The sequence below is a fragment of the Mustelus asterias genome, chromosome 21 (genome assembly GCF_964213995.1).
Source record: "Mustelus asterias chromosome 21, sMusAst1.hap1.1, whole genome shotgun sequence".
NCBI classification, from domain to species: domain Eukaryota; kingdom Metazoa; phylum Chordata; class Chondrichthyes; order Carcharhiniformes; family Triakidae; genus Mustelus; species Mustelus asterias.
The window spans coordinates 42,002,320-42,020,187 of NC_135821.1; the positions used below are offsets into that span (position 1 = coordinate 42,002,320).

Sequence of the window (17,868 nt, forward strand, 5' to 3'; positions counted from 1 at the left end):
TACAGTTTTGGACTCGTTATATAAGAAAGGATAAAAATGCATTGGAGGCAGTTCAGAATAGGTTCACTCAATTGTTACCCGTGATTGTGGTGACATTACCTTATAAAGAAAGGTTGGAAGGATGAGGTCTGTATTCATTGGAAGAATGAGAGGTGATCTTATTGAAACATGCAAGATCCTTAAAAATTGACAGGTTGGATGCTGAAAGGATGTTTCCCCTTGTGGAAGAACCTCGGACCAGAGGACAGTGTTAAAAAATAAAGGATAAAGATAGAAAATGCTGGAGAAGCTCAGAAGGTCTGGCAGCATCTGTGGAGAGAGGAACAGGGTTAAAATTTCAAGTCCACTTGATTCTTCTTCAGAGCAAAAGAGAGGTAGAAGTGTGATGGATTATATTTCTATCCCTCTTCAGCTCTGAAGAAGAGTCATGCGGACTCAAAATGTTAATTCTGTTTCTCTCTCCACAGATGTTGCCAGACCTGCTGAGTTTATCGAACATTTTCTGTTTTCAATTCAGGGCTCCAGTATCCAGATTTTCATCTGTTCCTGTAGCTAGTACTTCTCAGAACAGATTATCAGGGGCTTATAGCTTGAGGTGCCCCACTCCACATCACCACTGCCACACTCCACTCCTGGCTGACCAGGAGTCTTTCCTGCTCTTACCGCTAGCCATCAGCACATTTGGAAGGATTTGGAGGGTGACACTCAACCTATTTGGCCACATTATGCACACCTTCCTTGGCTATCAAGTCTTGAGGTGGGGCTTGAACCCAGAGCTTTTGGCTCAGAGACAGAGATGCTACCCAGAGCGCCACAAGACCGTCACAATTGAAGAAATTGCAAATGCTTTCATCATAACCTTCCAAAGTTCTCTCAATTTAGAAACTGCATTTAGATTGGAAAATTGCAGATATAATCCCATTGAGTGGGCAAAACCATGGTAGATGGATTTCAATAAGTGTTGGTATGAGGCCATCCATATTGCCTACAAAGACAGTTCTAAGTAGTGTCAGATGGTGGAAAGCTCAGAAAAGTGGACAGCCAAAGAAATGGTAGTGGTCTATGTGGACAGAACACTAAAATGTGGAATTAGGTACAAAAAAATGATCAAAAAGGCGAAGGGAATGTTAGAATTTATCATTAGAGAGCTAGAATATAAAAGTGAGGCTGTTTTGATACAAGCCCCTGGATAGACCACATTTGGAGGACTGTGTACACCTCTGGGCACTGCAGATTGAAATGGTGCCAAGGGTTAGGTTATGTGAATTATATTTGTATTCCCTGGAATATGGAGGTTAAAGAGTGATTTGATTGAGGTATTTAGAATTGTGAACAGAATTAATTGGCGAGATAGAGGGCTTTCTTTTCATTGGTAGGGTGGGGGCAGGACACATAACATTAAAAACAGAACCAGGTCCATCCAGAGAGAAGTTGGGAAGCGTTTCTTCACAGAAAGGATGGTAGAAATGTGGAACACTTTAAATTGCCCCTTAGGACCTTGTCCACAAACTGACTGGTGTGTTTGTCTATATTACAACATTTTAAATGCACTTTATTGGCTACAACAATCACTTAGAATCATGAAAGGTGCTATACAAATTTAATTTTCTTTCCTTGCATCAAGAATACTTTGGTAGAAACCTGTGTCCCTGTTGCCTGACACTCCCTGTTGTAGGTTGGGGAGAGGGTGGGAGTGGAAGGAACAGACGCTTATAAAATTAACATTTAAAATACCGTCTGGAGGATCAAATTTAGGTGTGAATTATACTGTAAATGGCAGAACCCTTAGGAACTTTAACCTACACAGAGGGATCTAGGCATGCAGGGACATATTTCCCAAAAGTGGCAATACAGGTGGCCAAGGTGATTAAGAAGGCATATGGCATGCTTGCCTTCATTGGTCAGGGCACTTGAGTACAAGAGTTGGCAAATCATGTTGCAGCTATATAAAACCGTGGATAGGTCACATTTGGAATATTGCGTGTAGTTCTGATCACCACACTACCAGAAGGACGTGGAGAGAGTGCAAAGAAGGTTCACCAGGATGTTGCCTGGTCCCTACGACTATGAGGAGAGGTTGAATAAACATGGATGGTTTTCATTGGAAAGACAGAGGCTGAGGGCGAGACCTGATAGAGGTCTATAAAAATGAGAGGCATAGACAGAGTGGATAGTCGGAGGCTTTTTCCCCCCAAGATGGAAGTGTCAATTACAAGGGGCCACAGGTTCAAGGCGAGAGGGGGAAAGTTTAAGGGAGATGTGCAGGGGTCGTTTTTCACACAGAGTGGCGCTGCCAAAGGAAGTGGTGGAAGCAGGCACATTAGCAACATTTAAGAGGCATCTGGATTCGTACATGAATAGGGAAGGAATAGAGGGATATGCCAAGTAAGGGCAGAGGGGTTTTTTTAAGTGTAGGGCATCATGATCAGCATGGGCTTGGAGGGCCGAAGGGCTTGTTCCTGTGCTGTACTTTTCTTTGTACTTTGAAAAGGAAGTCGTCGAATTAAGTGTGCGTAATGTCTGACTCATAGTGCAAAATTCAGGCATCCTGCAAACAACATTGTTTTTTAAGGGAATTAAATATTTTAAAGGAATAATTTCTGTACCCAACTTTCAAACTGGTACTGGACCAGTTACTGAGACACACTGAACAGCAAATGATGTGGTCTAAGAATAGATGATTTCTCACCACTGTTTCCCCTGGCGACAGGACACAAAACTCTTGAATTACCTTGGAAACCTTAAGATAGTCTCTTTCCTGAGGTACATTGCATCGAAACATATTCAAGCAGTCTTCAGTAGCAGAGTGTTGTCAAATTCCATGGAGGTTGAGGGATTTCAGTCCACTGCAAGTGGAGATATTATGTTTTGATTTTGAAAGTAATTTAAAATAAAATGAAATTGGTGTAAGGTTATTTCATGTGGTAAATGTAAGAATACTTGGCAAATACCAAACTGGGATTTTTAAAGGCATCATGTACCTTACAGTTTTGAAAAAGGAAAGACTTGAATTTGTATAGCACCTTTCACAGTCATTGCTGTCCCCAAGTGTTTTCCTGCCAACAAGGTACTTTTTTGAAGTGTGGTTGCTGTTGTACCATAGGAAACGCAGCAACCAATTAACATACAGAAAACTCCTGCAAACAATAATATTATAATGGCCAGGTTTGTGTGTGTGTTTGTGACATTGTTTGAAGGATAAATATTGGTCAGAACGCCAGTTATTCTTCAAAATGGTGCCTTGGGATCTTCTACACCTACCTGAGAGGAACAACAGGTCTTATTTTATCATCTCATCTAGAAGCCAGCACCTCTGACAGTACAGTATGCTCTCAGTACTGCACAGGAGTTACAATCTAGATTATTAAGCTCAATTCCTGAAATGGGACTTGAACACAACCTTCGCACTCAAGAGGTGGGAGTGCTACTAATTGAGCCACAGTCTCACCAGGAGACTGTTCCTATGTGCAGCAGTTCCAGAATAATGTATTCAGAATCCTGGGCTGGAATTTTACGGTTTTCAAGACAAACGCGGCCGTATGTTCCATCTCTTTTGTATGTAGATCAGTTATATTTGATGCTTTTGGGCTTATTGAATTCAATGATCAGCCATGGTCAAGATGAATGGCGGAGCAGGCTCGAAGGGTCGAATAGCCTACTCCTGCTTCTAGTTTCTATGATATGCCCAACCTGTAGTATAATATTTGGCAGATTTGCACACGACTTAACACAGTAGTCAAACTGTTTAAATGGGTGAAGTATTGTGTTAATAATGTCCTATATGAAGGGGTTCAATGCAGCACATTACCCAGTACAACCTCCACCACTTAAAACGTCCATGTTTCAAATAATCATTCACTTACATTGACTAAAGTTTGCTAATCGTTGTGGTTTGCATTGACATCAATATCAAAAAAAGTTACAACATCATAAGGGTTTAATTTATTTGAGCTGGTGTGGCTCATTGGGTAACTTTCCTACTTCTGCACTGGAAGGCTCTGGGTTCCTGTCTCACTCCAAAACTTGTTGCTATGAAAGAACCCAGCCAGAGGTGCAAGCAAGGCAGCATGTATCAATGAGATACAATAAACCGGGACAGTTAATGGTAGGAAGAGCATCAGGCATTGATTGATCTGCCAATAATTGTTGTTCTGATGATGATCATTCAGCATTGTGCTGATCCTGTGTAACGTGGGAAACAGAATCTTGCATACCATTACAATGTGTTGAATGTGGAACAGGTGTAAGTAACTAGCACCTTGGTCAATTTTTGAAACATTAGTTTGCTTTAACTGATTTATTTTCTTTTAAGGAGCACTGTATCACAATTCCTCTCTCTTCAAATTGCATTTTCAAAGGTTGCTAATCGAGGTTCAATGATGCCATGAACCCATTGGGAAAGTAGCAGAGGCAGGCCCCAAGGACCACCTCAGCCAGCGCAGAAACTGAACAAGCACTGTCAACACAACACTCCTAACCATCTGAGCTAACCAGCCCCACTGGTGATATATATTATACAGAGTATTGACTGGAGTTTAAATAAATCTGCAGAATTGAATGGACCTGGAAGCAACTGGTCGTAAGGTCACTGCATTAGGGCTAGGGTTAGGTATACTGTGTGGCGCGATGACTGAATGAATAAAATGGGACAGGTTTCAAAGCAGTTATGGGAAAACTTTTCATATTTAACCTTCTGTTAAGTGACACTCATGACTTTCATTTGCTAGCTGCAGCTGGATTTAAGTCTATGAAGACAATGAAAGTTACATCACAGACTTCTATGATCGGTTCAACCACAGCCAGAATGGCCTGTCTAACTGCCAATGTCTTGCCTGCTGCTATATTTCCACTTACTTCCTGCTAAAATCAGCTTCATAGGTGGTTTAATCTTCCAGCGACATTATGGTTCTTTTATTCATATTCCAGCGAATATGGGAGGCAATGATCTAGTGGTATTACTGACGGAGTATCAATCCAAAAACTCAACAAATGTTCTGGGGACCGGGTTCAAATCCTGCCATGGCAGATAGTGGAATTTGAATTCAATAAAAAAAATCTGGAATTCAAAATCTACAGATGATCTTGAAACCATTGTCGATTGTCAGAAAAACCCATCTTGTTCACTAATGTCCTTTAGGGAAGGAAATCTGCAATCCTTACCTGGTCTGGCCTACATGTGATTCCAGAGCCACTGTAATGTGGTTGACTCTCAACTCCCCTCGGGCAGTTAGGGATGGGCAATAAATGCTGGCCAGCCAGTGACGCCCATGTCCGATGAATTAATTAAAAAAGCACTTCAAGTCAAGTTGGGGGACAGCTGTGCAATATAGAAGAAAGGGATCACCGTCTAGTTTGGCTGGAAGAAGCTGGTGAAATCAAACCCACATCTCCCCCCCACTCCACCGCCAATCCCACACTTACCACACAAACAGTAAGGGTGACAGGGATGTTCATGAATGAAGAAAGCTGGAAAGCATTTACATTTCTTAATGCCATTCAAAACCTTTAAGATGTTGCAAAGTATTTCACAGTTCCGTAGAAATATCTAATTTCATGATTCTTGCGTTTAAGGAATAAAACTTCTAGGTCGGGTTTTGAAGCTAAGATAATGAAGGCAAACCCCCTGGTGAGAAGCTGCTAAACCTCAAGTAGTTGCAATTCAAAGGGTGATCTGTGTTAATAAGCTCGGAGTTAGAAGTGAAAAAACATTTTAAAAATGGATAGCCCCTTTCTGAGTTCCTTGGTGGAGACGAGATGTCAACAATAAAATGAAAATGCTGCAGATGCTGGAAATCTGAAATTGAAACTGAAAATGCTTGAAAAACACAAAAGGTCTGGCAGCATCTGTGAAGATGTGGAGATGCCGGCGTTGGACTGGGGTAAGCACTGTAAGAAGTCTCACAACACCAGGTTAAAGTCCAACAGGTTTATTTGGTAGCAAATAATAAATAAATGGTATTTGCTACCAAATAAACCTGTTGGACTTTAACCTGGTGTTGTGAGACTTCTTACTGAGCATCTGTGAAGACAGAATCTGCTTAGTTTTGCTAGCAATTTGGTTTTTACTTAAGATGTCTACAGTTGTCTTCATAATGGGTTTTGAAATATCCATGTGGGTTCCTGGATCAAAAAGATATTTTGGAAGGCAAAGTTGAAATCACTATCTGGGACATCCCAGATGTGCCACATTGTCATGCCGATAGGTGGCAGGCATTTTTGCTTTTGTTTTTGGTGTTATCTGTTTCTTTTCTCACAGACATAAGTAGTTTACATTTGGATCTGGAACAGCTACGAAACAGGCAGCGAGAGAGAGAAAACTGCCAGGAGCTGTAAAAGCAGGAAGTCAGTGAATTCCATGCTTGAGCTGGGATGTCCACAATCATGAGGTACTTAAGATGAGTGAAACGGTTACATGTCTGAGTGCAAATGGAAGGACCCCAAGAAAATTCATATCTCATAAAATAGCTGGAACATTGAGGAGAATCAAAGTGAATTCCTGAGAGCTGTGGCATGCCTGGAGAAATGAAGTTACCCTCAAAAACCTATAAAATACTGAGGAACTCATGAGTCGAATTAAAATAGAACAGGGAGTTTGTGGCTTAAGAAATAATTTTCTGCAATAGTGTTAATTTAGTAGTACATTTAATTATTGTCCAGTAAAAGTCTTTGGTTAAAATGTGAAACTCTGTGGCATAGTTCTTTCGGTCAACAATCAGAGTTTGATTTCCTCTTTTAAAGCTTTCCTGAAGATCATAACAACAGTCAGTGAATTATTTTTTGAAATATGAGTAAACCTGACAGCCAAACAGCAAGGTCCCACGAAGTGTCATCATTTAGATAAATAACCCGTCATCCAGGCATTTTAATCTTCACAGCAGTACAGTGCCACCATTTTTCACAAACATGATTTGCCCGGCAAATCCAATGAGCAGTAGAAATATGGCAGCACTCACTAAATATTGACCAAGACACCCCTTTTTGAATAATTCCATTGGACCATTTACATCCTCCTGAACAGGCACATGAGATTTCAGTTTCAGAGAAGAATCATAGAATCCCTACAATTCGGAAGGAGTCCAGTGGTCCATTGAGTCTGCACTGATTCTCTGACACAGCATCCCACCCCAGGCCCTATCCCCGTGACCTCACATATTTACCCTGCTAACCCCTCCTAATCTGGACACTAAGGGACAATTTACCATGGCCAATCCACCTTATCTGCGCATCTTTGCACTGTGGGAGGAAACCGGAGCACTCGGAAGAAACCCACGCAGACACAGGGAGAATGTGCAAACTCCACACAAACAGTCACCCAAGGTTAAAATTGAACCCGGGTCCCTGGCACTGTGAGGCAGCAGTGCTAACCATTGTGCCACCTGAGAGGTTAACCTCACAGTTGAAATACAGCACCTCCAACAACATTGTCTGGTGTTGCACTGAAGTTGTCTGTCATTGTGATACATTTAGTGCTAAATCTGCTGCAAAGCCTGTCACTTAAGTAAAGGTAATGAGAATCATAGAATCATAGAATCATAGAAACCCTACAGTGCAGAAGGAGGCCATTCGGCCCATCGAGCCTGCACCGAGCACAATCCCACCTAGGCCCTACCCCCACATATTTACCCGCTAATCCCTCTAACCTACGCATCTCAGGACTCTAAGGGGCAATTTTTAACCTGGCCAATCAACCTAACCCGCACATCTTTGGACTGTGGGAGGAAACCGGAGGAAACCCACGCAGACACGAGGAGAATGTACAAACTCCACACAGACAGTGACCCAAGCCGGGAATCGAACCCGGGACCCTGAAGCTGTGAAACAGCAGTGCTAACCACTGTGCTACCGTGCCGCCCCACGGTTTAGGCAAAAGTTTAGACATTAAACTTTTAAGTAATTACGCAAACTGATTTGACGTGACAAGCAAAAGATGGGGTTAACATTTTTAGTGTTATTAGTGACAGGCACTTCTCCCTCCCAAAAATGATATTCCAATGTGCCATTCACCCTACTCTCCCAAACACAGACCTTGCATTATGCATGATGATTTCAGAACATTCTCAGCTGGCCCCATCCTCTCAAGCATAAAGTGTTCTTAAATTGGATGGATGTAATTGCTAGTGCCACTGGAAGCGAGATAATGATAAAATATATCACACCACTGGGCTTCAAGCAGCTACCTCACATTCAGATCAGACTTATTAACCAAAAGTCAAAAAGTGACTGCAGAATAATGTCAAAATTCTGTTGGACAATTATGGTTCTTTCACTGATTTGTGCAGCTTTGATGCATTGGCTGTATTCCATAGAAGAGTTTTGTACAGGGAGAACATTATTATAAAGCAGTTCCTGTTGAAGGTGGCATGGTAACACAGTGATTAGCACTGACGCCTCACAGCGCAAGGGACCTGGGTTTGATTCCCAGCTTGGGTCACTGTGCGGAGTCTGCATCTTCTCCGTTTGTCTGCGTGGGTTTCCTTCGGGTACTCTGGTTTCCTCCCACAGTCCAAAAGATATGCTGGTTAGGTGCATTGGCCATGCTAAATTCTCCCTCAGTGTACCCGAACAGGCGCCGGACTGTGGCGACTAGGGGATTTTCACAGTAACTTTGTTGCGGTGTAAATGTAGGCCTACTTGTGACACTAATAAATAAACTTTAAAACTTACATTAAAGGACATCTATTACACTTTTCTGGTAAGTTTTATGCTTTTTATGTATTTATCTATGCTGGGAATGTGAAATTATTTAAAAATATTGTGAACCCTATCTTGGGAAATACCATTTTCCTCATGGTGTGCCCAGTCATGTATCTTGACGCCTTAAACAGAAGACTATGCCTTAATGTTTTATCTCCATCTCTCTGGTGGAGTGTTAACCTGTACAGAATTTGGGCACATTTTATGCTGGAGACATACACACATTTGAAACTTCTAAACCCATTTAGGAACCAATTCATTTTGGCAGAGGACAAATTAGGTGAAATTAGTAATTCAATTTTGCATGTTACCCGATTTTCTTTTCGAATGAAGTCAGTGATCAATACATGTTGGCTTGATCAGTGCCACCCACTGTCACTGGGTGAGAATGAATGAAAAAGAGAAGTTCCTCAGGTGAAGCAGATAGTTGAAGGCCAATGGGTATCTCTGTGACTCTCTCAGTGTCTCTTCAGGATCAACAGGCAAGAGGTGTGCTTCTGTGTCACAGAACCAATCTTTCTTAAACTCACCTATATCACTGCTGCACTATACTCCATCTCCTGGTGCAGGTAAAAAAGTAACTTTGGCAATGACTGTAAATCGTGACGTATAAGTTGACCCAGCCTCTAAGACAACCCCATTTTTCTGACCCTGAAAGTCATGTTTTCGCATATATATGTGTGGTGTGTAAGCTAACCCCTTTTTAGCTAGACTTGTTACAGTCACATGAGCAGTCAGCCCAGTTTTCCACCCCACAAATGCATGTTTCACTTACTGGTACTTTATAACTGAGTGCAAGGATCAAGCCGGTAGTATGGGCGGTGCTGTTAAGATGCACAGGAGTTTAGCACATGCCCATTCTGTGTCGGACACTGATGTAAATGGCAACCACCCGCATCCAAAGCAAATTTTAACTTTCATACTCGCGTGTAAGTCAACCCTTGCTTTTGGAGGGATTTTTCAAAGCTCCTCTGATAAGTCTGAATGACACTCAAAATCCATCAACCTTGTCTTTTGTACACAAGGTTACAATAATTCTCATTTTTACTAAAATTAAATATTGAGTAAAATCTTAATGCCTCTTATTATAATAAGCTCTGCGATATAACTTTAATTCGTTTTAAGTTTTAAACTATTAATTGTTGATTTTGCAACTAACTCGTACCCATGTTAAAAAATCTACATTGCCTCAAACACTACAGTGCCCTGGCTTAGCAGAGATTTCAGATCCCACAATTTCCCACAGTCTCCACGTTAATGTATCGCAAGGAGCAATGGTAATCTTAAAGGATCATTATTTTCACATTTTTCCAGTTAGATATATACTGCTTACCAGAGGAAGGGTGAAGCTCTTGAACCCTTCAAATATTGATCTTGTAAAGAAAATGATGTTAAATCGTATCCTAAATCCCTAGATTACTCACGTGGTCAATGAGCTCTTTCACCATGCCATTCCACTGCCCCTTGTCATCTGCAGTTCCATATTTTCCGTCTTGCGTTAGCTGAATATCATAAACAAAGCCCAGGATACTGGATAACTCCTTCAGCAGATCAATACAGTATCCTTCAAACCGGTCATTACCAGACAGTGGCTTGTCAGACTTCTTAAACATGACGTATGGTTCCTCCTGTGAACAAGTCAAATTAGCAACAGTTAATTGCCAAGGTCACTTCCAATGCTGGAAGCATTTAGTTGGGAAACGTGTCCTGCCTAGGTGAATGACAATAATAAATTACGTTTACTGAGTATGTGAGCTTTATTAAGTTCTAAAATTAGGCTGAAGGCAATTAGGTAATGGCTTCCTCTCTTTTATGTGTCTTCATATATGTGTCAAACTTCATTTATTCAGATTCATATATATTCCAGGTATATTACTGCCCAGCATTACCCGACAAATGGTCCTATTTACATGCTACAATAAAAGTACTGCATCTCCACGTTGCCTCAATGTCAGGCAGCTGATAAGTCGGTTGTCCTTTTGAGGTCTGACCTTGCTAATGACAGAATTCACACTGCTATTAAAACATTATTAGTTAGAGAAGGAGGAGCTCAGTTGCCTCTTTTCACAAGATCCATAAAGATGATGCTGATTTCACCTGTATGGTATGAACAATTATACAGTTTCGCACAATACTTTTCATATTGATGCTCAATGATAACCGATGACCCGTAGTCAATTAACCCTTCAAATATTGATCCAAATGCCTGGTTAACATACCAGTTTAGGTCTGGTATCATTCAGTCATTGACATTTACATTAAAATAGATGATGTTGAAGTAGTTGGTGGTTTTCAAAGATTGCACGAGTAATAGTCTAGGGAGGCGATGGCCCAGTGGTAATATCGCTAGACGGTTAATCCAGAAACTCAGCCAATGTTCTGGAGACCCAGGTTCAAATCCCGCCACGGCACATGGTGGAATTTGAATTCAATAAAAAATATCTGGAATTAAGAATCTACTGATTGTCGGAAAAACCCACCTGGTTCACTAACGTCCTTTAGGGAAGGAAATCTGCCGTCCTTACCTGGTCTGGTTTACATGTGACTCCAGAGCCACAGCAAAATGGTTGACTCTCAACTGCCCTTGGGCATCTAGGGATGGGCAATAAATGCTGGCCAGCCAGCGATGCCCATGCCCCATGAATTAATTGAAAGAAAGTCATTAAAAGTTGTTTGAAGCAAACCCTTTTAATAGGGAGGCTATGATAGTAAGTAAAATGGCTTCACAAGACTTGAGAAGAACCAAGAATGAGTAAGATTGATGTTGTGCATCAGAATATTTTTTTAAAGTAACAATAAAGGCTACATAACCCATCACCGTCCCAGGCTATGGTTGGAATTCTCTGGCCTCGCCCATGGCTGGGATTCTTTAGTCCCGTTGCAGTGAATGGAGATTTAGCTGAGCGCCAAATTCTCTGTTCTCACTGGCAGCAGTGGCGGGGTATACGAGACAGGAGAATTCCAGCCTATGAAGTCACAAAAGGTACACAGGTACAGCAAATAATTAGGGAAGATATCGGAATGTTCTCATTTATTGTGAGGGGTATTGAATGCATACATTAAGCTTCAGTTGCACTAGTGAGACCACATTTCGAGTGCTATGTACAATATTGGTCACCTTACTTAAGGAAGGATGTAAATGCATTGAAAGCAGTTCAGAGAAGGTTTACCAGACTTGAATGGATGGGATGTCTTATGAGGAGAGCTTGAACAGGTTGTGTTTGGATCTGCTGGAGGTTAGAAGAGTAAGAGGTGACTTGATTGAAACAAGATCCTGAAGGGTCTTGACAGGGTGGATGTGGAGGGGATGGTTTCTCTTGAGGGAGAATCTAGAATGAGAGGCCACTGTTTAAAAATAAGGGGTCACCCATTTAAAATAGAAATGAGGTGAAATTTTCTCTCTCACTGGGTTGTGAATCTTTGGAACTCTTCCTAAAAAGGTGATGGAAGCAGAGTCTTTGAATATTTTAAGGCAGAAGTGGATAAATTCTTGGTAAGCAAAGGGTTGATTGATTAGTGGGGTAGACAGGATGCAAATTTGATGTTATCAGATCAGGCATGATCTTATTAAATGGCATAGCATGCTGGAGGGGCTGAATGGCCTACTCCTGCTCCTTGTCCATATGTTAGTATGTTCCATGTGCTCGTACGTACTTATACATCATTTCAGACTCTCTCCACATTATTTAAACTCCTGAGAGAGATAAATAACATTACAACCTACTTGATCCTACCCTGACCAGTTAATATCCAGCGAATGACCATCTCCTAATCACAGCAGAATGATCAGGAACTCTCATACTTCGCTGAATATTTGATCAAAATTTCTGATTTTTTGATCTTCTGTGCTACTGTTAACTACATATTTGCAAAGCTCTTTTTGCAGATTCACTAGGCGGTGGCCTGATTTGAGAAAATACAAACACAAAACTTGAAAAGTAGGTTGCCTTTTAGCCAGAGCAACGCAGATCCTGGAGCAGCAAGATAGGAATGTTTACAGTGATAAAAAGGTAGGATGGAACATATGGAAGCAGACGGTTTCCTATCATTGGGAATGTAGTAACAGGGTCACATAGTTACTAGATTTAACTAAAAAAAAACTTAGACTAGAGGAGGAGAGAAATTTTCATTACACAGAGTTGAGAGGCTTTGGAATTGGTTTCCAAGGTTAATATCCAGCGAATGACCATCTCCTAATCACAGCAGAATGATCAGGAACTCTCATACTTCGCTGAATATTTGATCAAAATTTCTGATTTTTTGATCTTCTGTGCTACTGTTAACTACATATTCACTAGGCGGTGGCCTGATTTGAGAAAATACAAACACAAAACTTGGAATTGGTTTCCAAGGTTCGTGGTTAAGAATGAAGCCCTGGCTGTGATTTAGCGGCCACATTATCTGTGGGTGCAAATCTCATAACTAAAGCCGCTAAGTCCCGCCATAAGCCATAAAAGGGATTTGCGCTGGCAAGGTCTCAGGATGAATCTTTCCATGCCTCCCAGCTGTTGGAATAATCAGGTTCATGCTCAGGAAGGGTTTGCAAGAATTAACATTGCATTAGCGGGTTCGATGTTCATCCGGCAGGAAAAACACCTCTACTTTCTCAGAAGACAAACGAAATTTGGCATGTCCGCTACGACTCTCACGAACTTTTACAAATGCACCATAGAAAGCATTCTTTCTGGTTGTATCACAGCTTAGTGTGGCTCCTGCTCTATCCAAAATTGCAAGAAACTACAAAGGGTAATGAATGAAGCCCAGTCCATCACGCAAACCAGCCTCCCATCCATTGACTCTGTCTACACTTCCCGCTGCCTTGGAAAAGCTGCCAGCATAATTAAGGACCCCACGCATTCCCTCTTCCACCTTCTTCCGTCGCGAAAAAGATACAAAAGTCTGAGGTCACGTACCAACCGACTCAAGAACAGTTGCTGCCATCAGAGTTTTGAATAAACCTACCTTGCACTAAGTTGATCTTTCTCCACACCCTAGCTATGACTGTAACACCACATTCTGTACTCTCTCCTTTCTTTCTCTATGTACGGTATGCTTTGTTTGTATAGCATGCAAGAAACAATACTTTTCACTGTATACTAATACGTGACAATAAATCAAATCAAAATTAAAAGAATCCTCCAGTTACAAGCATTACCAATGAATAACTTCACAAAGTAAATCCAAAGAAAAGATATAATGAAGATCCTTCATTACACAGCCGCTTTGGCCACGCCTTGGGCCACAAATGCTTCCCCAATCCCCATCTCCTTCCTGTTTCTACTGGGTGAGCTGACCACCAAAACATGTTGCCATTGGTTACATTGTGACACTTGCCGCCGCTATTTCTGTTATCATCCGAACCATCCACCCAGCCAGCGTGACATCACACCGGTACAAATTGTTACACACTTTCAAAAATGAAAACCTGTTGAGATGACCACACCAAGAGCGCACAGGAAAGATAGTCCCGGGTAGTGCGGACCTGCCCAACCATTTTCCCCACTCTGGCACTGTCCACTGTTCTAGTGCTGCCAGGGGCCCTCTGGGGAGCTCCCTTATCCATGGCTTGGGTTGGGGGCGGGGGGGAGGGGGGGGCTGCTCCCATTATTCTTGGGAAATGGAGGTGATTTCCCTCCTACGTGTGGCATCACTATCTGTGGGAGTTCCCCGTGAGCGTTAGAGGGGGGGGAGGGAAAGGTCTCAATGTCGGGGGTGGTGGGGTTTCCCGAGTCTGTGGGGGTTTTCGGTGTCCATGGGGGAGTTAGGAGGTGCCTTTAAATCGGTGGAGGATTTAAAAATAGTGAACATATTCAAAAATGCTGACCAGATAACGACTGGTGGAACTTATCTTTATGCAATAAATACAAAATAAAAAATACATCAGGCATTAATGAACTGGTCTGACTGCTCCTCCAATATTACTTATTTTCTGACCTCACCCCAACAAAGGCTTTTATAGATTTTTAATTTACCCAATATCTCTCTGCTGTCTGCAAAGGAGATTGGGACATGATTCCTGTCTCAACCTCATGTCTGAGGGTTGGTATAAAACAGCTGCTGATAAGATTAATTTGAAGCTAGCTACCTGCAAAGTTCAACAGCAAGGGATGTTCTGTCATAAATGCTTCTTATGTGTACCTGAGATGAGAGAACAGCACCCCTATTGTTTCCAATCATCCAGGGTAATGGCATCGAAGTCTGTCTTTAATATACGTCCTACCAATGGTTCCAAGCTTTGATCTTTCTTTCTGAAGCAGCTAATGCGAACAAAAGCCAACAAATCCCTTTGGACCTGATGGCCTAGGGTTTTAAGAGAGGTGGCTGCAGAGATAGTGGATGCATTGCTTTTGGTGTTTCAGATTTTCCTAAAATTCTGAAAGCAGCAAATGCAATCACACTGTCCAGGGAAGAAGATCAAGAAAATCGGAGAAAGAAAACTCATGTTTAACAAATGTATGAGAGTTCACAATGTCGACGTAATATATTTGGAATTTCAGAAGGCATTCAACAAGGTGGCACACAAAAGGTTAATACATAAGATTAGGCCCATTGGATTGGTGATAATATGTGTGTGTTGAAGATTAGTTAAAAGAAAAACAGAGAGTAGGTCATTTTTGGAATAGCTGGCTGTAACTAGTAGGGTGTCTCACGAATCAGTGCTTGTGTCTTGGCTATTATCCGAATACTAATCTCTGCTGAAGTAAGAGCTGGCACTTGATTAGAATCCCACATTAACTTGCAGGTTTCCTCATTAATTATAGATGTAGAGGCTCCGGTGTCCATCTTGATCGGCTACAACTGGAGCAAAAATAGGTTCTGCTTGTGCTTCATTAACATTAAACATGTTGTAAGATGCTCCTCTGCCTGCTCCGAGCTTTCCATGCTGTGCTCAGCTGATTGAGGTTTCTTTAAATTGTCTTGTACAGCTTTCACTTTTCCTCTGCATTTCTTCACTAAATGCCCTTTCTTTTTGCATCGGTGACAAACTTGCAATGATTGGCATTGTGTGACCCTCCAAATGTAAAACATTCCACTGCTTCTTTCTGTATTTGTTACCTGAGCAATACCATTAGCCTGCTGAACATCTCTGGCATGACTAGAGCTATTTCCATGCCATAAGAAATTTCTGATGCCTTCTTAAAAGTAAGTGTGGCTTCCCCCAACAGTTAACCCCCAACAGTAAAAAGGGCGGCACAGTAGCACAGTGGTTAGCATTGCTGCTTCACAGCTCCAGGGACCTGGGTTCGATTCCCGGCTCGGGTCACTGTCTGTGTGGAGTTTGCACATTCTCCTCGTGTCTGCGTGGGTTTCCTCCGGGTGCTCCGGTTTCCTCCCACAGTCCAAAGATGTGTATGTTAGGTTGATTGGCTATGCTAAAATTGCCCTTAGAGTCCTGAGATGCGCAGGTTAGAGGGATTAGTGGGTAAATATGTAGGGATATGGGAGTAGGGCCTGGGTGGGATTGTGGTCGGTGCAGACTTGATGGGCCAGATGGCCTCTTTCTGCACTGTAGGGTTTCTATGATTCTAACCCTGAATGCTACCCTTGGTAATGCCGCAGAGCAGTCTGTCTCCGAGCATCTCTTTTAAAACTATTCTGAAATCAGGGTGTTCTGAAAGCTGGCATAATTCTGCCACAAATTAGCAACAGATCGACCTGTTTTTTGAAAATGGCTATGATATTTGTATCTTTAAACAATCACCAAAGGTTTCAGACTGATGATGATTCTGGACCAGAGCAATTAAGTTTTCAAGTGGAATCTCACCTGACTTCTGGGGCATTGCCAGATTCCTCATCAACTTAAAAGTCCTCACTCCACGTACACTCGGGACACCCGAGCACTGCTTCACTGCATCTTCTTTTCTATTTGCTAAAAAGTGCTGCAGTCTCTCCACATATTCTGCCCAGTCCTCATTTTGCTCATTAAACTCTCCAACTGCCCCAAACTTACCATGGTGCTACTAACTTGAAATTCCGTCAAATAAATTCATAAAGAAACTAGCTACTCACTGTATGCAACCATGTGTTGCTACACTGAACACAGAAAAGCTTTTTTTTTACCTCTTTTGTTCCCTTCTCATTGCCAAAAATGTGGTGACTTGAATCCACAAATAAGCCAGTCTAATGTGTTGTTAAAAAGGATTTTCTTCATATACATAAATAAATAATGAAGTTTAACAAAACATTTGTAAATAAAAGAAACTGGAGAACAGGTTTGGATTTGCAAGACTCTCTTGAAGACCATAACCCCAGACAGAGCCTGCACATGCTCAGAAGGGAGAAATACCCGCACATGCTCAGAAGTGGGGAAAACCCGCACAAGCTCAGAAGGGGGAAAAACCCGCACAAGCTCAGAAGGGGGAAAACCCCACCCATGCTCAGAAGGGGGATATACCCGCACAGGCTCAGAAGGGGGATATACCCGCACATGCTCAGAAGGGGGAAATACCCGCACATGCTCAGAAGGGGGAAATACCCGCACATGCTCAGAAGGGGGGAAATACCCGCACATGCTCAGAAGGGGGGGAATACCCGCACATGCTCAGAAGGGGGGAAATACCCGCACATGCTCAGAAGGGGGGAAAACCTGCACATGCTCAGAAGGGGGAAATACCTGCATATGCTCAGAAGGGAGGAAATACCTGCACATGCTCAGAAGGGGGGAAAACCTGCACAGGCTCAGAAGGGAGAAAGGCTTATAAGACTCTAACAATAGGCAGGATTTTACGTTCTCGCTCGACCCGATACCGGAAAATCCCACCCGAGTTCAATGGACCTTCCCACTGTCCACCCCTCACCTCCTCCGATTCCCATGGCTGGCGGGGTGGTAGAATTCTACCAAACGTGCATGATCAAGACTGACATTGATTGACTTTTGGGCATTAAGAAAATCGAGAGATATGGAGATAGTGCAGGAAAGTGGAGTTAATATAGAAATTCAGCCATGAACTCACTGAATACTGGAGCAGGATCGAAGGGCCCTACTTCTCCTCCAATGTAAAGAAGATAAAGTCCACGTTGTTTCTTAACCTACCACTTATAAGTAGCTTTTCTCCAAATCCTTGCTTCGAAAAAATAAAGAAAAAAATTCCTGAAGTATGACAGCAACAACTTGCATTGTCATAGCACCTTGGTATAATCTCAGGTTACTTGAGAGGAGAGTTAGCAAACAAT

At 42.1% G+C, this 17,868-nt stretch overlaps 1 protein-coding gene across 1 annotated transcript in view; it reads right to left on the minus strand.

Moving 5' to 3' along the window:
* LOC144508894 (glutamate receptor ionotropic, kainate 3-like) overlaps positions 1–17,868 on the minus strand; it is a 536,983-nt gene that overhangs the window by 219,166 nt on the left and 299,949 nt on the right. The window contains exon 10 of the mRNA XM_078237108.1: positions 10,119–10,322. Within this exon, the coding sequence (XP_078093234.1) occupies positions 10,119–10,322 (204 nt within the window). The remainder of the gene's footprint in view (positions 1–10,118; positions 10,323–17,868) is intronic.